The 27295-nt window shown below is 38.7% G+C and overlaps 1 protein-coding gene across 1 annotated transcript in view; it reads left to right on the top strand.

Moving 5' to 3' along the window:
• Positions 1-27295, top strand: part of thsd7aa (thrombospondin, type I, domain containing 7Aa) — a 102319-nt gene that overhangs the window by 11740 nt on the left and 63284 nt on the right. Inside the window, exon 2 of the mRNA XM_026942292.3 lies at positions 26150-27275. Within this exon, the coding sequence (XP_026798093.3) occupies positions 26150-27275 (1126 nt within the window). The remainder of the gene's footprint in view (positions 1-26149; positions 27276-27295) is intronic.

The following is a 27295-nucleotide window of genomic DNA, read 5'->3' on the forward strand; positions in this document are numbered from 1 at the left end:
TTTCATGAACTCTGAGACTCTCAGTATGTAAGTGATGAGTAATGCATGCAGCATTCATTTTCCCCAGGAAATTAGCAGAGGAAGCTAGAAATTTCAAGCCCTTCCTGGATATTACTGAGTAGTAGTTAGCATGCAATTAATGTGTGTGTTGGGTGGGGTGGCTCGGAGAGTGGGAGAGAGAGAGAGAGAGAGAGAGAGAGAGAGTACGCCAGCTGGAATATGGGATCCATTGAAAGACTTAGAAGACGTGCTAGGCACAACTACAGTCTAAATCATAATGCCTTAGTTGCAGTGTATGGCAAGCCACAATAACACAGCCTTTCAAGTGCCATTCATATTAACAGAGCCATTGAGGGCCACAGCTACATGAAGTTCACATGCTCACAAAGGACACTTTCAAAATGCCTATTCTGCTTGTGGGCCAAAACTGTTACCATCAAGCCAGAACACTTCATTTTACAGGCTCATAAGTTTTATGTAACTCATTCTAACTCATTCTCAAATGCCTCGAAGGTTAGGTAATGCAAACCCTGCCAAATGCCTGTTGAAAGCTGATTGTCAAAGGTGGTTTTTCAATCAAGTAAGCGCGGGGAAGCCATTTATAGCCAGATGTATGTAGCGTACAAAATGTTACTTTGATCATTCAAGCATTTACAAAGCAGTTCAATCATTTCATCAGTCAAGCAGTTATTTGAATGTTATAGCACCTCTACTTAAATGCATTTGCCAAATTGGTAGGCTACCTTAAAGTCATGTACCATGTCTCAAATTTGGTATGTAAATAAGGCCCTACTTCCTGTTTGGTATCTTTGCGATCATATATTTGTTGGTCTGTCGTTGTTGAACAGTTTTGAGAATCCATTATTCGTCTATAATCTCTGTGGCAAAGTCTGAAGATGCTTTGAGCAAAAGATGAGATGAGCAAAAGATGTTCTTAAAGATGAGATAATATTTGTAGGAGGATATTGCATAATATTGCATATTATGTGATGTATATTATGATCCAAATTGGATTATATTTAGCCAGAGTGTAGCTACATGGCCATATCAAGATTTGTTTGTTTGATTGGCCGATGCTAACCCTATTATATATGCCTAATTGGCTGATGGCAGCCATGTTGTACAACTAATTAAGTCGCCCATGGCAATTCCATTACAGATTAGCATGTTGATGTAGCATGCAAAATTTCAAGTCAATCAGACAAGCAGATCCAGAGAAACAATTATTTTAATGTTACAGCATCAAAATTGGTTCGCTACCTCAAAGTTATATACCATACATCTGTATCAAATGTGGTGTTAATAAGTCAATGTGCTGAGGAGATATAACTTCTCTTCCTGTAAGCAAAAAAAAAAGTGTTGTAATTGTGTAATAAATAGTGTTTTATATATACATTCCTTACAGTCCAAATGTTGTTGTTTTTTAGGTACATATTGTACTATATAGAACAGTCTGTAGTTATAATGTGTAACACTCATTGCTTAGACAGTTTCAGGAACTGACTGATGTTTACCATCTTTTACCCCACATAGAAATGACAAAATCCACAGTACTTTGGAATTTGTACCACCCACTTACCCAGTTAATACCACAAACCTAGGGGACTATAAAATAAATGCTTCCCAATGAGGGAGAAAAGCAATCATGCAAGCAGCAGCGACCAGAAGCCCATTTGAATCAAATGTAATCACAACAAATGTGGAACAAATTGCACAGAGGCAATTAGTTGGTTGCATCTCACCATTCACCATTCAGTCGCTCATTTGTGGCAGAGAGCTCCTCCTCTGATGAGTGCAGCCTTATTAACACAATGCAATAAGCGAAAGCATAAAGGGAAGAAAGGGGAGTGAGACCAAAGGAGAAGCTATCTATCTATCTATCTATCTATCCAGTTGTACAGAAACACCTGTACACTTTCACATTCATGCAATTATCCAATTTATTCCAACTTTTGGCAGCAGCACAATGCATAGAATCAGGCAGATACAGATCAAGAGCTTCACGTGAAGTTCATATCGAACAACACAATGGGGAAAAATGTGATCTCAGTGCCTTTGACTGTGGCATGGTTGGTGGTGCAACATGGGCTAGTTTGAGTATATAAGAAACTGTTGGTCTCCTGGGAACTCTGCACAAAACACAGTCTCTACAGTTTACACAGAATGGTGCGAAAACAAAAAACATCCAGTGAGCGGCGGTTCTGCAGGCAGAAATCCTGGGTTGATTAGAGAAGTTTGAGGAGAATGGCCAGACTGGTTTGCGTACCATGTCTAACATTGAGGTGGATATACTACAACAGCAGAAGACCACATCGGGTTCCACTCATGTCAGTCGGCAATATGATCAGAGCTGCTTTTACAGAAAATTAATCAACACTTTCTGACCAATCAGAAGTGAGAATTCAGTTGTGCTGTAGCATAAACAAGTTTTATGTCATCTCCTGGTTTAAATTCTGCTTTTCTATATTATAAATTTAATTCACTTAAATCGAAGTGAAATGTAACTGATGCTTTATCTTCACTGATATGTCCTGCCTAAACTTCTATATGAATGCTCAATACCAGCTCCATGTTTAGAAACAAAGGCCAGTCATGTACATCACTAATAACAATGTGCTTATATTATGCATAGTTTCCCTGGTTTTTCCTCTTCTTTTGTGAGTACCCAGGTGGCTTTCCTCAGAAAGGTCATAGGAAGTATGCATGGCTTTTATAGAGAGCTTGTGTGCACTCTGGTGATATTCTTCCCTCAGGAATATGTATTGATTTTGTTGGCCAAAAAAGAGAGCTTGTTTTGCTCTGAGGACTATGCAGCTGCTGTCAAGAAATGATTTAGTGTTATCATGACGAACGTAACCCTGCTGTATCTGTTTTCAAGATGAGTGCAGCATTGCTGTGTGTAAGCAAGGCATATCAGGCAGCATGAAGAAGCAAACAGAGAAACGGAGATGGCAGGGTTTGTCGGACCCGAGCCTGCTTGATATGCACTGCTAGGGACTACAGTGCGCGAAACAAATTCAGCGTCAGTTGAAAGGACTTCCCGACAACATTATTCAACACAATGGCAGCAGCATTTATGTTGATTTCCCAGTGTCTGGCCATCACTTTTATTGTTAATCATTCATTCAGGCGACGTCCTGTGCTCGAGGGAGCAATATGTGATGCATTCGTCTCGATAGAGCCCATTGACGCTTGCAGCCCTTCATTTTGCTTAGTGAAGAGCTATTGAAAACGCAGGATGAGTTGAATACATAATGCGTGTCAAATGTGTACAGCACAGAGCCGTGTAATGACTGTCGCAGTGTGAGATCGTGAATAGAGATATCAAAGAGAAATAAACTGTGGATTCATGCTCCTATCAACACTGCTAAACAGAAAAAGAGGCTCAAACCAATTCATGAAGTGCAATTTTATTTAGCCCTAAAAAGACACCAAAGCACAGCGAAGCACGTTGACTAATAAAACACCTGCAGCATACACACTCAGTCAGCATCATCTGACTAGCGCAAAAAATCTTGGCTGCTCAGAAAACAAAGAATATGCCAGCAATGCAAACAGAATGTAACAGAAACAGAGCTGCTTTTCCTGATTTAAACAATTATATCACATAAACTACACATAAAAAGCTCAAGAAATTGCAAGAATTATTAAAAAGAAGTACTACATCTTAAAAATGGGAAATTTAGAGCTTTTAATAAGGGTTCGTCAGTTGTCCCTCTGGGTTTACAGAAGAATCACATGTGATTATGTGAGTAATACTTGAAATATAACGTGTATATAAGTGAATATAAGTTCAGTGACTTTTCTGTAAGGGAACTTTTAAAGAGTCAATGTAGAAATATTCAATAGTATAATAATGTTTCCCTATAAGAAATGGTAAAAAACGTTAAGACCCCTTTGAATAACCCATAAAGAGCATGCCACATATTTATTGCTTGAATTTATTGTCTGAATAAAACATGCTGGAACGTGAAATGTGCGTATGTGTGTGTGAGAGACAGAGAGGGAGAGAGAGAGAGAGAGAGAATCTCTTTCTGGCTGAAACTGAAGACAGCTCTCAACTCTCCCTTCACCACCAGACCCCTCTGCCTGTGACCACTGTCTCTGAGGAGCATTTATTGCATCATGGGTAATTTCAGTCCACTAGGACAATTAGATTTCTCCCTGTAAAGATAAAAACCTGAATGTGGTTTGAGGTTTAGTAAAATAAAGTCCCATCATCACTAAATAAACAGTTTACAGGGTTGTTAAAGGCCCTGTGGTGAAGCAGGTTTAGCACTTGGTGTTGTTGCAGATGTTGTTGTATAATAGGACAAAAAGTACCTGTTAGACTTTTGCAAGGCACCATACACACACACACACACACACATTCACATACTCATTCACACACAGGGCAGTTTAATATAGCCATTCCACCTACATCATGTTTTTTGGGAGGTGGGAGGAAACTAGAGTACCCAGAAGAAACCCGCAAGGACATAATAAGAACATGCAAAACTCCAACAAAACTACCCACTGTGCCACACTGTGCCACACTTTATTCATTTATTCATATTTGGTAACCACTTTATCCTGGTCAGGGTATCCAGGGTATCGTGGCTGTGGATCCTATCCTGTGAGTGCTGGTGTGAGTCGGGAATACACCCCGGAAGGGACGCTGGTTCATCACAGGCCACCATGCACACACATTTATGATTAGGGGCAATTTAGAGTAGGAAATTCACGTATATATTGTAGCATTGTGATGGGGTTGAGAGAGTTGTTGCTTCAAGAGGCAGGTCTCTTAGCATGGCCTTCTGATCTGAAATATTCTTCCAGTAAACAAAATAAATTCAAAAGACCACAGTCTCGCACACATGCACATGCTCAGCAGAACGCTGTCACAGGAAATAGCACCGCACTACTGTTTCTTTTGGCTCTGCATTCACGGCAAGACACACAGGGTAAAAATAGAGCATTGGTAATTACACACAGGTGAATGCTCATTCATTAAATCACCCACTCCTTTCTCTAAGACTCCATTCACAAAACACTGATAAACCACACCCTCGCTACAATGTTTTTGGGAGGTGGGAGGAAAATGTAGAACCCAAAGGAAACCTTGTGGTTCCTTATGGAACTGACTCACTGGATATATTCTGTAGAAAACAGGATTCCAACCCCGGTCCTGGAGTCCTCCTGCCCTTCACAGCCTATTTTATTGTTTTCTTCACTCTAACACACCTGATCCAACTAAATCAGCTAATTTGCAGCTCCTTCTTTCCAGAGATATTCAAGGTCCAGGCCTCAGAACCACTGCTCTGCTCTTCGTAGTCTAGACTAATTAGATCTCCTCACAAGCTGCTCTCTATTCTAACACATTGCTCACTTCCCATACTCATCATGCTACTAGATACAGATATCAAGCCGAAATTAACAACACACACAGCAGCAAGGTTCAGGTCTCGGGAGGCTACACTTCTGTCCTGAAAGTCCCACGCTGTTGTGAAACGACCACAAATGCAAATTAATTATCACCCAATTAACACCTTCTTAACATGTTCACACACAAGTGCTCTATCTGTGCCCTCAACGTTAATTGAAAATATTTTTTTCCTCTTCAATTTTTTTCAAAAAAAAAAAAAGGATGGAGATGCTGAACAAAGAGATAGCAAGTGTACCTCATGGAGAAGTTAGTTTTTCACAATGGTTTGCTCATTCTCAGTAGAGCCTGATGGGATAATAAAATATTTTGTGAAGGTTAATGAAATTACCCTTTTCAGTATGTCAGCACTCTTACATGGAAGTACAAAGAAGGGTTTCCTGTGGGTTCTTCAAGCTTTCTTAAAGGGTTCTACTTGGGCTCATTTGGAAAAGTAAACCCTCAGCTGTAAGAATCAAAATAGGTGCTTAATAATTTTACCCAGAAGGACAAACCAAAGAGTGCTAGACAGATCCTATTTCTCTAAGAGTGTTCTTTTTTTAATTAAAAGTGAATCCTAAATGCTATTTTTAATTTCATATTAAAATGATATATATGAATCTTCTTACAGCTAGCACTATATATTTAAAAAACAAACAAACAAACAAAAAAAACACATATGCTCATAGTACATTGTGAAAACACACACAGTCATCAACCACTGAGACTACACTGCATGAACACTATTTAATGATAATTAAGAAGTTCTCTATCTAATGTTATGTTAGACAATTTCGGCCATTCTCAGAGTGGTATGGCTGCAACCAATCAAGCTAATAACTACCTACCTACCTACCTATGTATCTACCTACCTATGTACCTACCCACCTACATACTTACCTACTTACCTACGTACCCACCTCCCTACTTACCTACTTACCTACCTACTTACCTACTTTCCTAACTAACTAACTAACAATTAACATACAAAGAAAATAATAAAATGGCTGATATTGTAGTAATACCACTATGACATGAATTCTAGACATCAAATCTATGATGGGTTAATTCTTTTTATTTATGACAGTTTATTTTTCCCCAGAAAAGGGACTTGGTCCTGAAAGGTGATGTACATGACTTTGTTCTCCTTGAATCCCTTTTGTGGGAGTCTTGTGGGACTCAAGGGAGTCTTGTGGGACTTCCGTCGATTCTGATAAGGTCAGAGTATCATCATGACTTGAAGCTACAGAAACCATTTCTCCTGTCTGCACTGTGAAGTGATACCTTGATATTAAATATTAATGTTGGTTATTTTGTGACTCCCCTAGCCCATTCAGATGTTTTCTTTTGCCATTTTCCGAGGACAGACTTGTCATTTCACTCCGATAATGTCAAAGGACCTCTGTGGCAAAGATGATATTTCGTTTTGGATACTGCTGTTTGCCTGTCTAGTGATAATAGAAAGCAATATTCTTGGCCATGAGTGAAGATCAGTGTAGTCAGAATCTTACTGTTAGGTGGAAAGTCATAGTCGACTTGTCACAATGTATGCCATTTCTATTCAAAGACACACTTGGTAATAAATGTCTCTGTATTGATTTTTCCTGCTCATGCTCCTGATGTAGAGAGCTGATGTGCTATCTGTTTATTGGGAGACTTTAGCAGAATAGGAAAACATCTGTTACTGCTGTTTTATTTACTGCACAGAAAACTGCCTTTTGGTAAATGCAGTTAAACCTGCTGATTTATAACTGATGTTTTTATTTTTGATGTTTTAACATTTGAGCTTTTTATCTGTTTGATGATGATTGCTATATTTCATCCATAAAAATGAAAAAGATTTTTAGGGTTGGTTCAATTTGTAACTATCTACACAACGGAAGTACTTAATTGCATGCTCCATCCACAAAAAAAAAAAGTAAAAGATGAAAAGCTGTTTTCACTCATTTTTAATGATATGGATCATTAGGGAACATAAACCACTTCTTTGGCTTGAGGTGTAATGCAATCCCACACTAAAAATGTTTCAGGAGGGGAAATGTAGAAGAACATCATCAGTGAAGCAAGTGGGAGTGCAAATCTGCTAGCTAATAGCCCGCTTGCTAATCCAAGCACTGCTTTAAAAAAGGCAAAATCCTCCCTTAGACTATTTTGGGGTGTAGCCTCACTAATGAGGAAACATTTTATTTCATATTCATAAGTATATCAGGATGACTTTCCCAAGTTATTTCAGGCATAAAGCTAAAACGCTGTCATATTTTGGCCTTTTTTTCATCTAGCTCTGCGCCATGTTGCCAGAAGCCACAGTGAGCAGCACCACACATGCTCCTCAAAGCCTGCTAATGCAGCAGCATCATTAAAGCTGCTGCTACTGTGCCCATGAATATTTCAATAAAGACCTATGCTAATTTCCTCTATTAATATACAGCAGCCAGTGGCACGTGGCATTTGAAGACTTGTATATGCTGTGCACATGAGGAATAATGAACGTGGCAGGAAATCTATCAAAAGATTTTTTGATGTCAATGGAAGATGCCACAGCTTATTATGAAGCAGTGTTCATGTGTGCGATACACAAACAGGAGAGCAGTTTGTTCTTATTTACTGAAAGCAGGAGTGAATGCAGCACTAAGTGCATCAATAGCAGGTGTCAACATAGTAGATTGACAATAATTAACACTGTAGAAGGAGCAGATGTGTATTCATTCATTCATTCATTCCTCTTTGACCACTTTAACCTGGTTACCCTTAACACTGGTTCGAAGTGGGAATACATCCTGGATGGGACACCAGTAATCAGAAAGACTTCCTGTAATCAGGAAGACTTTCCTGTGCTCATCCCAACACTCTTATTCACAGTATTCTCATACTGAACATCCTTTCAACACACTTAGTACTGGTTGACTTTACAGTATACATCTGGATTTCTGCAAAGCTAAATAAAAGTTACAATCTTTTAAACAAGATTGTAAAATTTGGTTGTTACTTTCATTAAATAATGAAATAAATATAGTTCTTACTAAAACTATAAACTCTCACACAGGTTTGAAATTCTCCCACGAGTCAGTGCTGTCCTAATCAACACCCTCGTTATACACATGCACTCTACCCTCCTCCATCACACATATATGAACACGTGCCCTCCCCTTTTTTCACACGTTCCTCCACCTACACATGCACACACGCTCATGCACATGCACATGCACACACTCCCTAGCTACCAAAATTCTCCCATCTGCTGTGTTTAGAACCATTAGCATGGCTAGCGGGAGGACATGTGGAGGCAGGAGGGAATCCCTAGTGACCATGGCTCTGTTCTCAGTACCGTACACACACACACAAACAGGATACACACAATCATTATGCAAATGCACTCAGATTGTACACTCTAGAATGTGTAGTTTTAAAAACAACTATTAACAATGTAATTTGTGTGTGTGTGTGTGTGTGTGTGTGACTATCCCCCACAGTCCCTCACTTGGCAGTGAATAAAATAGTGCCCAGCAGGCATGCCGGAGCAAGGTGACTGGTTCACTCCATCTGAGGTGCTAAAATATGGCACAGTGTTCACAATGTAGCCCAGTGGCTAGGCTCTTTCCCTTTACACACACTCCACAAACCTTATCTTACATTTGATTAATAATCTTTAACTTAATGGAGGACTCTGAGCAATTAAACTTCATCTTACATACTGACGTCGGCCATTGTAACATTTTCATACCCTTTTAACTGTCCACTCTTGAGAATTACTTCACTGTGTATTGAATAATTCAGCAAGTCATTGAGTGGAACATGAGCTGATTACACTGGAAGAGCGATGCTCCCTCCAGTCCTCTGGAAATTGATGCCTTGTCATTTTATAGCTCAATAGTTCAAGGTGCCCTCCCTGTTTACAAATCTGCCAGTGCTATGGGAAAGCATCATCGATGCGTAATATTAACACTGTGCTCGTGAAATATGAGCACCTCAGTGCACTTACCATTGCTAGGCATGCTTGGTGGACCTCTGCTTTCTAGCTTTATCATTTAGGTACATTTAGAATCAAAATTAACCTACTAAATCGTAGCACATGATTCAGTTAGATATCTTTACACATATTATTCAGTAATTACTATGAATTATTGAGTAGCCACAGTGAAATAACAGAAAAGGTATGCAGTTACAATAGAAGGGAACGTAAGCATGAATTAATGATGTAACTAATACATCATTAGAATACAAGAATCACAAGAATACATTATTCAGAATCAACAGATCATGTGTTCCAAACAGATATGAATAGGAGTAGTCAGATATGAAACTTGGGGAAGAAACAAAAATTCATTAATATACTGTAAATGTGTGGTGCTGAGCAATGTACTTACAGCATCCTTAGTAACTGCCTGATCCGGGTCATGGTGGTTTAAATTAAGCTACAAGATAGGAAATATCACAGATAGTTAGAAACAAAAAATAATAATTGTGTGAGCGGGATTAAAAGAATACTGTTACGTGCACATCTTTAGTTGAGATGTAGTTGAACGTGAGTTTAGTTGAACGTGAGTGATGTAGCTGAGGTTGAGGAGCTGTCAAAGCCAGAATTCACAACCCATGGTGAGAGGGCTGGCATTTCTATCTCTGTGTTGTTTTTCCAGCGTTTCCCAGTGTTCCCTGGGCATAGTGGTAGGGTTCATATTTCTATTTTTTTTTTTTTAAATCTGTTTTAGGCCACACCTACTTCAAATTTAAAACTGAATACAGATACAGACATGGATATTTGATGCACTAAACAGATACAGATAGTGTCATTGCTTTACACCATTAGTTTGGAACCCCCGATGAGGAATCATACAATGGTAATGCATGTAGAAAGTGGCTCAGTGGTAGCAAAGTGGTAGCAAACTACCCAAAGTACCCACTTATTGTACACTATGTGATTATACATTTGTCCCTCTCAAACCAAATTTCATCCCTCACAAACAGAAGACGGTTTGGTGTGTTTCTTTAAGAAAGAAAAAAATGATTTGAAGGCAGGAAAATGGCTGGTACACTTAGCGCTGGGCTTGTGGGATTGATTTTATGTGGTGGTGTGTGTGCGCTTTTTCAGCTCAGAGTCTCGCTGACACACTGCCCTGATATCGAGTACCACTCTAACATTGCTGCAGGGCACTGCCTTTGTGTGTGTGTATGTAAGTATATGAAAGGATGCCGTAGATAACTCTACATATTTCATTTGCACTAAAATCCCAGCAGTTGATCAGGGACATGACTCCGTGTTGGGAAATGGATAATAAAAAGAATTTTAATTAGTCTGACCTCTACATAACCATAACAGAATTTTTCACCATTTATGTAGAAAACATTTATTCATCGAGTCATCTATTTCTTCCTGTATTTAGCTCATTCTGTCTAAACAGCCTATTAACATAACTTGATTTCTCTTTCTTTATAGAAATAAGAGAATAGGACTGAGTGGTTTTTTTTGCATTGTGTAGTAGAGGATCCCTGTGGATTTCTCACAACTTTAAATCGGTATTGTAGCGAGCCTGGTCATGAGAGTGACCTTGTGTGAGCACTGCAGCTTTTAAACCAGCTGTGTCTGGGGACAGAGCGCTATAATTGTATACGAGTGTGTAAATCTGAGGGACTGGGTTCACATAAACAAACTGTTAAGGGAGTATGCAGCCTGTTATGCCTCAAGCTAAATGTTAAGTGCTGGGGTTGAGTTGGATGTCTTTTGAGGATTGAGGCAATGAGGGGAGTCATACTAGATCATTATTTTGGAGATATCACCTTAATGGCACATCAATTAGAATTCAGATATTGTTTTAATGTGTCATTTTGTAAATGATAAATAAGGAATTATGAGGGATAATATTTGCCTTTCTTAATACTGATGATATGGGTGTTTGAAAGTTAATGGAAGTGTAGTAATGATGAAATATTTGGAAAAAAACAGTGAAATTGTTAATTTACTTTAGTTTTGAATTGCCTTGGTCTATACTTTCCAACGTAGTTTCTATATTTGTTACTATGCAGATAGGGTTGTAGTTGTCAAACTTAGTGACTTTCAAGTAAGTTCACTAGATACATTTACTACATTTACATGGAGAATGTTCATTGTTTTCAGAGTCTGCTTATGCAGGTGCTTATATTTATTTTCTCTGTGCCTCATTCAGATGATTAATGTTATGTGTGAGTGATGCGACACAATTTTTCTTGAGATGGAGGTCCAAGATGGAGGTTTTTCAATAATGTCTTGACCACCAGCTTTAAACACAGGCACCTGTGAAAAAAAATTAGGGGATAGAAAATGCAGACTGAATAATCAAATCATTGTTTTCTCTGCTGTTAACTGTAATGATAATGTAACATAAATACAAGAGACAATTTAAAATTAAACGAATAAAAAAGGCTAATATGATGATATATGAATGAGAAGATGGAAAGCATTGAAATAAGATTTTAATTTATTCTAGTTTATTGCCCGTATAGTATTGCTGCATGAATAGTCCTAGTTGTAATTATCAGAGTAATCACTGTAAATTTGGTTTAACAATATGATGTCCACATTCATTATTCAGTAGCTTATAAAATAGCACTTGATCCAGTACATTCTATTAACTGTTTATAGACTTTTTATGTCCTTGAATGGAATTCAGTCTTTGAGACTATATTTATATGTGCAGTATGAGCACATGACTCAACTCTGAATAATACCCATAGTCATTATAAACACCAGTGTACTGTATATAAGGCTCTTGTTCCCTGGTCTAGTCATAAAATAGCATTATCCTGCAGTACTCTGGAATAGGCAAAATTTAACAAAGAAATGTAAGCAGCTTGAGCTTATCATCATTCACACTATCTCTAACATGACTAACATATCACTCGGTGGCATGCTTTGATGGAAGTCGACCCAGAAGGCATAGTTCCTCTTTCTGTAATCATAACCTAATGGAAACATCAGAAGCTAAACTGGTATATCACTTCCAATCAGCCATATATCAGTGAAAGGCAAAAGCCTGTAGACATATCTCTGTTATGGGACTTTTTGTGTGGATTTTATATGTGCATTAAAAATAAATAGAAACCCAGCTTAAACAGGCACAAAGACCCACATTAATGCAGACATTCACCCACTTCAGCAAAGTACCATGTGGATGATTGACAGACAGAATGATTTGAAATCAAGGTGACTGAATTTGCAGTAGATTTTCATGAGTGGTGTGGTAAGTACACTCTTAACTGATTGCTTCTCTTAACCAATGTGGCCAGCAATCAAAATCGTTAACTCGAGTGTCTTCTTGATTCAATGTGTTTATGTTTCAGAACGCTTCATATCCACTTAACCTTGCTGTTCTATTCAAACCTTGTTATGTTCAAAATATCATTGATTTTTCTTGGAAAAGGTGGTGCATTACTAAAAATGAATTACCTAATATGATGCTTTGTGTTTGGCGCAATCTTTGTAATGAACAGTAAAAGTAATTTTTATAAAATTGCCTTTATATTATACAAATCTTTTTCAGGTCATTTTAACCAGAAAGATTACCTTTTACCTGGGCATCAGATAATTATTGCTTATATTTCTATAAACTTATAGGATGGCCTGAGTCTATGTTACATCCGTTGCTAAATTATGATAAGAATGAGCCTCATTTATCAAGCTTAAAGCAAATGAATTTATTTGTAAATGGTATTCAGGAGCATTTTCACATGAAATACAGTATTCATGAAAATCCACTGAGGAAGTACAAATTCTGTATCCTAAGAGAGTTCCTGAATTTGTATAAATTTAGTTATAAGTAGACTCAGATAATACTACTGTTATTTCTTATAAGCAGACTCACATGTCCAAATAATACTAGTGCTATATGTCTTGTCCTAAACTATTCGATTAGGACAAAAGAAATAGCACCATATAAAAGCAGGAAGAGTGAATGTGTGTCTATGGTAGTGACATGCTGCAATGGCTAAGCTGCATTACTGGAAGATTTAGCACATGCCACACTTAATGAGTGCTCTTTTACTGATTACTTGTCATTTTCAGCTCTGTGAGCTTTGCCTTTTATCGAGTTTTTTTGTGCGTAGCTAAATGTAAATCAGCTGTGCTATGAACGCACTTGGTAATTTGCATTACCAAGACTTTTGTAAATCTGATGGGAATTTCTGCCTGATAAATGTGGATAACTGTGAGGGATATATAACATTATTATATATTATATTACCGATATTATGGAAACAGTTCCATTTATATTAAAAGACCAGTGTGGCATGATGCTGCTATGAAATAGCTTTCCACAGAGGGTTTTATCCAAAAATTCCCTCTTGATTTATCACAGCAGCGGTAGAGACACAGTAATGTATCCACACACACATACACACAACATCATACTGACAGACAGAATGCAGACAGAGTGTTTACACTGGCGACCAATAAGTGATACAGGGGCTAAAATAAATGAAATCAGGCAAGCAATCACTTTTATCACTGGTAAATCTAAAACCATCTTAACCAAACATACTCATTTTTAAGAATTAGTGCCCTGCCATATATGTATTTTAACGGACATGCACCACACAATGCTTGGTAGGACGGTAATGGGTCATTTCAAGGTTGTTAGGAAGAGGATGTGTTTTCTTTCACAATTTTTTTTTATTCTCACATGAGATCCTCCCTTCAAGCATGACTAATTCCATTTTCCCCACTGGTATTGGGTTATTAAACAGCATAGAAATCAGAGTTTGTTGCTTAACTGGATTTTCAGGATTCCATCATTTGATCTCCATTTGTTGTAGAGTAACAGTCAGGCTTTGGGTAATATCTCAGTCTGTGAAAATCACGAACATGTGGACTCTATTTTCTGGTTGTGCCCGTGCCTGTGATCTTATACATACTGAATCATAGCCACTAGCAGCAGATGCAGTATTTGGCTCCCGTTTTATGCTTGTGGTAAGAGTTTGATAAATCTAGCACTCATGGACCATGTCTATTGGGTTGTTTCAGCCATTAGTCAGAACTGCTACCATATTGCAAATGGTTCTATCAGGGAGTTGCAGACATTTCAGCATACTATTCTGTACCATGTGTGAGTCAGTATTACATTTAATGATATTGGGAGAAAGGATATCACTATTCACTGGACAGATATTGACCTCATAGTACAAACAGAGTATGGATTTGGACATTAAAACAATGCTTGCTGTTTCTTTTGTATATGAGCCGCTGATTATGAAAGTTATACCATGCATGCCTTTAAATAACTTATTTGTCAATGCAAAAGAGTATACTGTTCAGATAAAATGCTGATTTTTTTAAAGTACAAGTTGCTATTTATCTACAGTATCCATTTATTTTGGAACCACTTTGATCTTCTTGTTTAACCTCTCTCACTGATTTTAATGCTTGTGACTGCCAGCATTCAAACCTGGCTCATATCTTTCTTGCTTGGCTCTCTGAGCTGCCATAATGGCTCCCTGCTTCTTGCTGGCGAAATACAGCAGATCATGTGGAGCTCTGAACATGTTGCTTAGCATGCTGTTTAACCATTCCACTTTCGTCATTTATGTAAATCCGCCTTAATCTGTTCAAATCATCAAACACTGGCAGCTCTCTTTTTAGGTCCTCCCGTTCTCTCAGAATCATCTGTGGATTGCTCATATATGGATTGTTTTGGATTCAGCTGCTGAGTTCAGTTCTGATGCTTCAATGTGTTTAAGATTAGGATTTATGTCATGTACATGCTTTTGTTGCCAGTTGGATGTAATTGGTTTAATGGCACAAATGACGTAATCATTATTATCAACATCAACAGCCCTATCATCATCATCATCATCAGCATCATCATTATCATCATCACCAGGACCACCATCATCAGCATCATTAGTCCCATCATGGCTGTCATTATCATTACCACTGGATTCAGTGCTTCCAAGATCTTCATCTTTTTCTTCTTTCTTCTTCTGGCACTAGTTCCTTGAGAAGATTTATAAGAAAAAAAAGGAAAACCTTTTGGAAAAGTTTGAAAAAGAAAAAAAAATTGATTCTAATGAATGCTTTATATCAAATCATATCTTGTACTCTCATTTCTTTTAAAAGTATGGTACGTTTTGCTAAATGTAATAAATAATTAATGCAAAAATAAAATAATAAAATAATCTAACAAATTAAATAATTTGCTAGACTTTCTAATAGTTTTATTAAATATGTTTACCTCTATCCTGTCAACTGTCTGATCATGCTTGGTAGCCACAAATATTCTGGTTGTTCTGTCACTACAGATTCAAATATATATGCTACAGACGCATACTGTATATAGACCATCATTAAAGCAGCATATTAAGTGATTATCAACATGACAAATAATGCTTATCTATCTTTCAATGTTTCAATAGAGTCAACATGGACAGAATTTGAAATTGTGAAAGTCTATAGATTATCTACTAAACATCAGCAGTCATAAACCTGAGCATCGTAATAAAGTGAAGGTCTACAAAATGTGATAGTCTATAGAGTGTGTATAGATTATCTCCGAAACATCAACAACCATAAACTGCTGACATGTTGTTCAGTCAGCATTAGTTGATAGGCTGGTTGATGACAGTCCCAGGACAGGTTGTTGTCAATCTATAGACCGTTTGCTGGACAATCCAAATGATCATTTAAGGCTTTACAAACTCAGGGCCATCCTGTTTTTTTTTTTTTGCTATGTCTCTGAGCTAAGAGGGGGTTTATAGCTCTAAGCGTGATCTTTTAAAGAAAGATGTGCTGATGGACAGGCTCTCCTACACTAGCTTTAAATTCAGCATTACACAAAGACAGTGTGCTTCCTCCTAAAAAGGATGGAGAAACCAAGAGAGATAAAGAGCTGAGGACTACACAATGCACAGTGTGCCAGACAGTTTTGTTATTTGAGGTTTAGCTACAGCCAGGGCTTTTCAGGGATTTCAGTTTAGACTTGATAAAGTGGCTTTCTCTCCCACCACATGATTATACTACACGGCTCTTTTACTTCTAGTCTGAAACCTGATGTGTTATGCAAATTGCTTGCTGTTCCATAAAAGTTAATTAACTACCAGTAATATACGCTAATATACCATATGACTACCATATCATAGGGCTACAGGGTACATGCATAAGACCTTCTTGACAAATTAATTAAACCTACAGAAATATATTTAAAGCCTTATTTAAAAAAGGTATCAGAAGTTATAATTACAGCTTTTGTCACTTCTGATGACTGCTGACATAACCCCCATGGAAACTGACATAGATGTTTGAGATTTTGTTGACTTTGTGTTGTGTTATTACATTTTCCAGGCTAACTTACACTAGAAATTCATAACAAATGACTTTGTAGCTCAGTGTACTTCTGGTATGTCAAAGCTCTTGTAACTTTTAAAAATTAACCTTTTAAAAACCTTTTTCAATGGCTGTGTTTTGCACTGAAATGATGTATAGGATTGAAAGTAATAGGGTTAAAACTAGCAGTTAGCATAGAATTAGCAAATACACAGAATGTGCTTAAATAGCATCCATGCTAATGCCAAGAGGGTATTAAGGATTTGCTAATAATTGACTTTTTTATGGATGATTCAAATTGTGGAATCTACTCATCAATCACTCACTCACTCACTCACTCACTCAATCAATCAATTAACCAATAACTCTGTCATGACTTTGCCATAAGTATAAAAATATTACAAATAGAATTAGAAAACTCACTGAACATACATACATATATAATTATAAACATAATTGTGTTATTACAGTTTAAATGTCAGTGTTGAAACCTTCACTATGTAACAGTGTTATACAGCATCAACGTTCCACACAGAGCTCAGAAGAGAGCATTTTTTTTCACTTGGCTGCATTACTTCCTCAGAGCTCCAGATTCTCTGGTTCAATCCTGAGCTCGGGTTACTGTTTGAGTTGAGTTTCTATGTCCGTGTGGGTTTTCTCCATGTTCTCTGATTTACTCCCACATCTCAAAACCATGCCTGGGTTGGTAACACTAAATTGCTCCTAGTTGTTAATGTGTGAGTGCATGTTGCCATGTGATGGACTGGTGTTCCATGCAGTGTATATTCCTGCCTAGTGTTCCTGGGATAGGCTCCAGATCCACCAACCCTGACCGGGATAAAGTTGTTACTGAAGATAAATGAATGAATGAATGAATGAATTCACTATTATTTGACTCAAACATGCCAAAAGTGCCCTGAGCTAGTCAATATGATATTCACATGTAATTCAGTATAGTGTTATGTTTATTGAGTGAGCTTTGTACATGTTAATTTATGTTTCTGTTAGTTGTTTGTATGTAGGTGTCATGTAGCCAGATAAACACCCTTAAGACACTCAATCATTATAATCATAAAGCCACACAGGCATAAAAGTTAAGAGAGTTAAGGGAAACACTTAATCATTTTGTTTACCGCAGATTTCAGTGACTCCATGCAGTGTTTAAGTATAATTAGTCTTTTTTCACATTCTTGGATTGATTCTATTTTAATGCTGCAACATATGAGACAAATCACAACACCGTCTGTAGAACGTGGTAGAGGAGAAAAGACACCGGTCGCAGTAGATCAAAGCATATGCTGGAGTGATGTGAACGGGATGTTAATCAGAACAGCAGCATGGAGCCTGTAAACCCGCTGTTTGTGCACCATGCAGACCACTGAACCGACAGACCCCATGCTGTGTCTCTCTTTCTTTTGCTCTGTTCGATCCTCTAAGCTTTATTTCGTTACAGTATTGCCAGCGCATCATCAAGACAGCAAGAACTCCCATTAAGAGATGTGAGATGTGTCACTTCAAGTGACAAAACTGTTTTGTCTGAATTTCTTTCTTACACACAAAAAAACACACACTCATACACATCATCATGATGTCAGCTCTTCCGCCCCCTGCTTCCTTCTCTGACTAATGTCTCATTTTTTTTCCAAAGGGCAGATTCCCTGCAAGTATCAGCTTCACTCCTCATTCCCTCCCTCTTTCTTTATGTCTGCATTTGTTTGCCTCCCTGCTAGGATGATATATATATAACCGAGGAGTTTGTTCAGATGTCTCGAGGCGTGCTGCATTGTTGACTGTGACTCCTACTGTGACCCATCCTTTATGACTGATCATCAGTCCATCCCTGAAGCCATAAGTTTAGTCAATGATGGCTGGTTGTGATATTAGATGGGTGGGCTATCAATAGCTCAATGATAAAACTATAGAATTGAGCAGTGGATTATATCAGAACCTCTCATAGATGGCATAATAATAATAATAAAAGGCAGATGTAGACATTTGATAAGAGTAAACAATCTGTGTAGATGCCAAAAATGAAATCTTATATGCATGTCTTAGAAAGGCAGGCCACCCATTTATACAAGCTGCCCCTGAGTATAGTGCACACATGCCAGAGTTGAAGCTAAACTTGACCCAGTGTGTGGAGGTGTCTAAAACTCTGTTTTCACTACATACTGCAGGTGCGCCACATCTCCATTCAGTTTAACTCTCTGAGTAAACTTAAAGATCAAGAAATTGTTGCTTAATTGAATGAGTGGTGAACCTGCTACATGCGATCAACACAGCAGCTCAAAGACAGCAGCAGGCGGAACCTTGGCAGAGTGCCAAAAGATTGCCTGTGATTGCATGTTTGGACTGTTTTGTCCTTGGAGCTGTGTTGGCTCTTTTATATCCTCCACCCTCCCTTTCTTCCTAATTAGTCTTTGGCTATAGTGTTAATAGTGCTGCGATTAGACTTGATTTATTCTTCTGTGTCAGAATAAATGGAGACTCAGCAGCCGAAGATTTGTATGCACACAGGGTAGCAAGAGAGCTACAGTTCGAAGCGAAGAAAGAACATTTCTAAAATTGGTGAGGGAAGAATAAAGGACAAAGGATTTTGTGTGTCTGTCTTCACAAAGCTAGGGCTAAACAGCATGTGCTTTGTGCTTTGTGCGCGAGTGGCTCAAGCTGTCACTGGGTGCCTCGTCACTCCCCTCCATGTTTTGGCGAAGGTCTGTTTTCTCCCTCTTTTTCTCTCTCTCTCTCTTTCTCTCTGTGTTTGTACAGTGCAGTGCTGTCTTCTTCTAATAACAGCAGTGCACAGACTTCAGGCAAAATTCAGTCCTCTGTTTCTCTTTTGGCTGAAAAACTAGTTAGCGGTTTGAAGGAATAGAATCACTTTTGTCTGTTCATATTTTTGTGAACATGTGTGCATTTTCTGAACACATGTAATTGCTTTAGGACAGAACAAGAAGCATGGCTTCACATTCAGTTTCATTGAAAAAATGTTGTTAGCATTGCTTCAGTGGATTGTACTCGAGTGGAAAGTCTCAGCTGGATACTGCAGATTTGTACCTGGTGTAATCATAAAGACTGACCTGTGATCATCCCAGGACTCATATTCACAATATGCTCATACTGAACATCTTTCAACACACTTAGTACTGTTTGACTTTACAGTATACAGTTGTAGAAGAGTAATGATTAATAATCCAACTAACCAGTGTCACTCATAAAAGGATGGGTTCCCTTTTGAGTCTGGTTCCTCTCAAGCTTTCTTCCTCATGTCATGTCAGGATGTTTTTCCTTGAAACTGTTGCCTCTGGCTTATTCATTAAGGATCTAAATATAAATCTACATCTGGCTTTCTGGTTTGTTACAATGCTTAGTGTTAAGAGCGCTATAAACTAAATTGAATTTGAAACCCGACAAAGCCATAGTTGTCAGTGGCTAAAAATCAAAGACCATAAGTGGCCATGCTCTTTGGGTTGGAAGGACAGCATTCTTTCCTCTAGTCAAAATTATAGTAGCTAATTGTTGGCATCTGTGAACTCATGCATTTAGTGATTGTTATTGCCCTTTTTAGTGACTCCTTTGGTTATCTTACTCACAAAGACAAAACACAAGGACAGACCGATTCCTACCATTAATTTGTTCAAAAGATAGATTGCAAAATTAGATCATTTTAGCTCTCTTAGTCCCTTGCTGCTGTAGCTGGTCTGTTTGAACTGCAAAGCCTTTCTGGATACTTGCTGAGTACTTACACATTTTTTCTCACTTTTGAGTTGTTGAAATTGTTAGTCTGATTTGTAATGCTCCTAAAATCATTTCCCCAAGGGTGCTGCATTAGAGTAGGTGTACATTTGTTTGTGTGTTGAAGTGTAATAGACTTTGAGCTCCCAGTATGAATACTTTCATATCGTTTCGCTATTTTAATGCACCAAATCAATCCAAAATGCTAAGAAATGCTGTTTTGTTCTTTTCAAATGTCAAATTCAGTGAATCATAACACTAAATATAACCTGTGTTGGCTTAGATGTCTGCCTGTCTGCCTACTCCTGCATGGTGATGAGGTGAAAAAAACACAAGATATGAGAGATAGGAAAATGTTCTGGCATTTTGATTGACCATTACAAAAATTTAATAAAAACTTTAACTGTTTCAGGATCTATTGATTGGTCAGTACTAGCAGTTCCCATGTTCATGTCTACAATACCTTTCCTGTTTAGTTTCATTGTAGTTACTAAATTATTTTATAGCAGTTACTGAATAATATGCTTTAAGATAAATAGCTAAATAATAAGCAGGAAGTTTAAGGAAGTTTACTCCTATGTTTTGTTAATATAAATTTTCTATGTACATGTGTGAAACAGAGCTGCGACAAGCGACATCTGAATTGAGATTTTCTAAATTCTAGGTGGACAAGGTATGCCACAATAAAGTGACAAACGATTGGCTTGAATGATTCCTCAGACCAATGTTATGGAGCGCGTAGTCTGACGTTTCTTCAGTTCTGCACTCACAATTTTATTTCGGTCCTGTAATTAGTTCCGATTTACTGTTTGATGCACAAAATTAAAAGAAAAAACTTAGAACCATGGTTTCTTCTTATCCTGTCATTTATGACCTCTCATTAAATATGCATTACTGAATTTGTAGTATCTAGTTAGGAGCATTTGCAGTTTGGCTACTACCATTTCTCTTAGGAACATAAAAATTAACAACAGTAATGCTACATGCAAACAAGAAACAAAGTACCAGTGACTTGTCTCTTGCTATTGTTAATGTAGGGCTGGGGTACTAATGAATTGTGAGAACAAGGATGAATATTGACACAAACTAATGAGATAAAACTGGTAAGTTTTAAGTTCAGGTTGTCTTTAAATGGCCCCTTATAATGGACAGTCGGTAAATCAGTGGTTCAGATTATGTGCTAGGGCTAGAAAGTTGTCAGATCAGATCTAAGGGCTGTCATAGAACTATGTCTGAGCCCATGAGGAAAGCCTGTAACTTTCAACTGCTTAGCCATTTGATCAGATTGGATTCTACATCGCTTTTAAGTCCCAGCACATAAAGATGTCTGTGCCTTATCCACCCCTGTAGTTTAATGAGGCTGAAAAGAATGCCTGCAAGGAATGCACTGTGTGTTGGGGAGCATGAGCCTTTTTTGATGTTGCACGACATCCCAAATGAGGCATATAATGCCCCTTCGCAAAAGGGATGAAACCCCTCTGCTTAGTAAAGATAAATGTAAATCTGAGATTGCAGCACATTTCTTGTTCATGAGAATTATGATGTCCTCCTTAACAAAAAAGAACACTGACAAATCTCTGTTTCTGTGGAACTCCATGTGGAAGATAGTGGCAGATCAATCCTTCACTTCCTTACTTACCTCTCCAATATGCCTCGTTCACTGCATGCTGACAAGAAAATTTGGCCAACCACAAAGGAATCAGAAAAAGTGCTTTGAAGAGGCATTTCTGTGGAGGTTTTTTACCTTTCTGCTTCTGTGAAGGATACCTACAGGGGGCTCCAGAAAAGAAACCCTCAGATCTCTATCATTACCCCCAAGCTGTTTGATCTCCATGGCTGAAAATCAGTGCAGCATGGGTCACTTCGTATGAGCCAGAAAGCACTGCATGCTAACCTCAGCGTGTGGTGTGTACTCTTAAAATAGGAAAGCCGATTTGTTTTATGAAAGACTTGCCTTCTCATTTGAGATGAGGATGAGACGATGATGGATGGTATATCTAGATATCGCTGGTCAGACGACTTGGCCTTGTACTTGAATGGTTTCATTTTGCTCTCTGGCTCATGCTGTCTGTTTTAGCAGCAGCTTCCTGAAAGAAATTATACAAAGCCATTGCCAAATGAAAAGCAGCCTCCATGTCTGTCTGTGAAAATGTTAACCATGAAAAGATTTTTACTGCTCTTCACAATGGGACTGAAAAAAGACACACTATGATAAGTAGAACAGACTGTAGGGAGACTTTTGGCAGGGGAAGACTAGTGTGATACAGCCCTGTAGGATGCTTATTTTTCAGGTGTACAGATGACAGATATTCAGACATGCCAGCCAGGTCTTCCCATGTGGGAGCCTTGTAACACCTATGAACCATGTGCCATAAGCTCCTAAATCTGTGTGGCTCTTCCTATCATGCACATTCACTCGGACATGGACAGAGAAGAGCGGATGCAGAGGGAAAGAAATCTCATTACCAATTTGGAAATGATTTTGCACAGATCTTTTTTCCTGGCATGCAGGAACAATACACTACGGAAATCTCTGACCCTGTGGCTGTCAGCAGTGGGAGGCTGGTTTCTGATAGCTGCTAAGCAGATGAAAAAAATCTTATCTGTGAATAAGACACAGGCTGGCACAACTCTTGGTAATTACTTACCATCCTCAACTGATGACCTTTCTTCCAATTTACACAGGCCTTTGAAGTGCATTGGATGATTAAACAGAATACATGGTGGAGATTGTAATTGACTTGCTGTTTATATGGGAGACAGAAAAGCACTGTGTTCAAAGAAATTGAAAGAGAATTGAAAATGGTGACTTCTGAATGATTGTTAGTTACTGGATTAATAGTAGGATTACACAAAATACTCTCGAGAGCTATTTTTGAGGTTTTTGCTCTGGGTATGAAAATCATATAGCTTATACAGGTGTGCAAATGGCAGGCCATCACTGGACAAAAAAAACTAATAATACTGAATAAATAAGTGATGCTTATTTCATTAACACAGGGTTGTAAATCCGTCAGCAAACATACATTGTTACCATTGGCACAAAAAGACAGGATGCACTTTCAGGAAACATTTTACTGGTAGCAAATATCCAAAAATACAATCCAAGGTCCATGGTGGGGAAAATAAAGCTCAAAAACTCAACTTGAAAACAGTAGATTTTACAACAATATTTTCACAAGCTAAGTAAATTCATATCTGCTTAAAGATGCCCTGAACCAAAAAAGAAACAATTTTAAGAATTTCACTTCGCTTGGATAGTTTATTCTTTGCATATACATTGGCATTTTAGTCAAAGTTGTAACCAAACATCACTTTATTTTTACATTATTTATCAGCTTTTCTTTCAAATCACTTTCACAGTTCTTGCTTATAAAAAGTTTGTGATTTGATGTTAGTGGTGGAAATTTTGACCTACTTGGCCATTGTTAAATAAATTACTGATAATACAGTACAGTATATTTTAGTCAATGCTGTATTTTTATTGTTTCTTGATTTTACGCTATATCATATCGCATTTGAGAGAAAAGGGAAAATGAATGTCTGCTTTATCTGTCCATTTTCTATCCATCAGGTTTGTTTAAGTGGTAAAGACAAGTGCCTGATTGAAAGGGAGGTCAGGTCTAGACATGACTTAAAAACTCCAGTCCCAAAGGCTCTAAACAAGAAAAATTTGGCAACCTCTGAGACGTACGTTTGGCAGTTGTGGAGGTGGAGGGGGTGTTATTTGTTATATGGCCTATAGTGAATGTGATTACACTCTCTTGTTACTCTTCTTTTGCTGACTTTGGTTAAAATGTGAAAATATACTTTTTGTGAAAGGAATTTTGCACTTTGGTCAGTTCTGTCATGTCATATTCTCTTCTCTCTCGTACTAATTTTTTAATAATCCAACAATGCCACTACTGGGAAAAGGCAATGAATGAATCACCTCCAGCCTTAACTACTCTCTCATTCTCGTTTTTCCCTCCCTCTTGGCATCTCTTGGCAATGGATGGCAGGTGCGCTACCCAATTCAGCATCTGATTATAGTGCTCACTTCCCTGGTGTCCTGTGGCCTGTGGATAACCATGACACCCTGTGACACCCTCATAAATTACCCTTGGCACCTGCTAGGGCTCAAAGTGAAAAGGATACAGCTCTCCTGAGGGGGAAAAAACTAATGTGTTACAACACAAAAACATCACACAGCTCCCATGATGGGGAACTGATTGAGATGATCAACTTTTGCCTTGCCAAGAGTGCTTACCTCTTTCACTCTCTAACTCTATGTCTGTCCTCAAGAATAAAATCTTAATTTCTCAGAATGACCATGTAGCAAACTACTTTGGGAATGAGATAGATGGAAATGGGTGGCCACACTATTATTGTAGTCAGCAGCATATGTCTAGTTTGTTGGAGAGAAAAATAGAAATCAAGTATGAGACATATGCCTTCCAGCTTATTTTTTTTCTCATTTTTCTTCTTATCTCAGTGATAAAGCAGTGTATATGGGCGATTGTGGATGTTCCTGCCCTGTCTCTACCATTTGGTCCAGGTTCTTGAGGTTACTATTGATCTTTATCGACCATGCGGCTGTGGCTTCAGCTGCAGGCTAATTCTGTCCATTGCTTCTTCTGCTGACATTTTTATTTCCTTGCCTCACCTTTATCGAGTAGGGCCATAAAGCAAGCCTTCAAAGAGCTCCTGTCCTCCGTGGTCCTTGGTAAATCACTCTCCAGCCCAGGCACTTTATGGTGTAGGTACATGAGTACTGAGTTAGGAGTCTCATGGAGTCATCCAAAGGCCACTCAACTACACTGATGTTTTATTTTTAAGAAAAGGCTTTATAACCAGCACTTGGCAAGACACCATCATCAAAGAGAATCAGTCATGTTGAAACTATGCTGTAAAACTGAAAAATAAATTGCTGGTATATTGTCAGTAGTATCAGAATAGATTTTTCTTTGAAGCTGCAAAAGCTGTTTCAAAGCAGAATCCAGATGCACCCAGCAGACATAATGTGACTGCAGACCCTGTGGCACCAGAAAGGGGGGAGGTGATTTTTTGAGAAAGCTGGATAGAATGGTAGACTAAGAAAAAGGCCTATTTTTTTTTTAGCTTACACTGACCCACTTTCCTGAAGCAACTATGTCACTGAAGCAGTCTATCTCTTTTGGTCACTACTCACTTTGCTCTGCGTATGCAGCTTTTTTCTGCCAAAACCATCAGCAGTGGCAATCATTTACTGTCCATCATCCCTGATACACTTACCTCCCTCTGAGTGCTTTATAGCATTCCTGCGAATAGTGGAATATTGATTTAAGGAAATGATCATTCTATCTGATGTTAGATCGTGTGTTTGGTTCCTAGTGGGTATGTTGTCTTGAGTGCATGCATATCAATAGCGTTAATTGAACTCTTTAAATGAAGAGCATTCAGGTTATTGGAGCTTACTGTAAATCAGGAGAGACTCATCCATTCAAATGCTGTACAAAATTGTTGTCTCTTCATATATAATTTGTATAATTTGAATACATCGAAGTACCTTACTGTTGTATGTGAGTCAGTAAAATGAGTAATGATAAATCATGTAATGTCCCAGCATGTTATGTTGTCATGAAAAATAGTGTTAAATGGCATTTCTAAGGCTTGTTATGTATATAGATGCTAAAGAATAACAAAACTGTAAAGATATTAGGACTGTACACTAAACTTTTCATAATTTCAGCTTATATTGCTCTTTCTCACAGGGCCCTGGGGCAGGTGTATGGGCAGCGAGTGTGGTCCAGGTGGGAGTCAGAGCAGAGCGGTGTGGTGTGCCCACTCTGAGGGCTGGACTACTCTTCATACCAACTGTCCACAGAGCGAGCGGCCTGATAACCAACAGACCTGTTTCCGCGTCTGTGACTGGCACAAGGAGCTGTATGACTGGCAGCTGGGGGCATGGAACCAGTGTGTTCCTGTCTCCCTGCGCAACCCTGCAGTAACACGGCCAGCGGTGTGCACACGAGGCGAGGAAGGCATCCAGACCCGTGAGGTGGCCTGCGTCCAGAAGAGCAACAGTGCACCCGCAGATGACGCCATCTGTGAATACTTTGAGCCCAAGCCAAGGCTGGAGCAGGCCTGTCTCATCCCATGCCCACAGGATTGCGTTGTCTCTGAGTTTTCTCCATGGAGCTTATGCTCTAAGACATGTGGTATAGGCTTGCAGAACCGAGTCCGATCCGTCCTGGCTCCACCTCTCTTTGGGGGCTCAGCTTGCCCCAATCTTACCGAGTTCCAAACCTGTCATGAAGAAGAATGTGAGGGTGAAGAGAGTATGTACAGCCTCAGGGTAGGTTTCTGGGGGGACTGCACCATGCCCCCTTCACGCCAGGCCAGGCAAGTGGAAGAAGCCCAGCCTGAACAACCTGATCAACCCAAAAGACCAGAAAGACCTGACCGACCCAAAAGACCAGGAAGACCTGACAGACCCAAACGTAAGGACCGGCCAAATCGCCCAGATCGACCCAAACGTAAGGACCAGCCAAATCGTCCAGACAGACCAAATCGCCCAGACAGACCAAAACGTCCAGACAGACCAAATCGCAAGGACAAACAAAATCGTCCTGACAGGCCAAATCAGAAAGACAGGAATCAAGCAAGGCAAGAACGACAAGCCAAAAGGCGTAAGAACAAGGAGCTGAAAAAAGCTAAAGGGGAGCGGGTAAGGGACAGAGTCCGGGTGAAGGACCCAGAGACTCGAGAACTTATCAAGAAGAAGAGGACAAGGAACAGGCTGAACCGACAGGGTGGAAAGTTCTGGGACCTGCAAGTGGGTTATCAAACCAGGGAGGTGACATGTGTGCACAAGAATGGGACCACAGCAGTACTGAGGTTAGTCTTACTCAAGATTT

This window comes from Pangasianodon hypophthalmus, chromosome 29 (genome assembly GCF_027358585.1).
Source record: "Pangasianodon hypophthalmus isolate fPanHyp1 chromosome 29, fPanHyp1.pri, whole genome shotgun sequence".
In the NCBI taxonomy this organism is placed as follows: Eukaryota; Metazoa; Chordata; class Actinopteri; order Siluriformes; family Pangasiidae; genus Pangasianodon; species Pangasianodon hypophthalmus.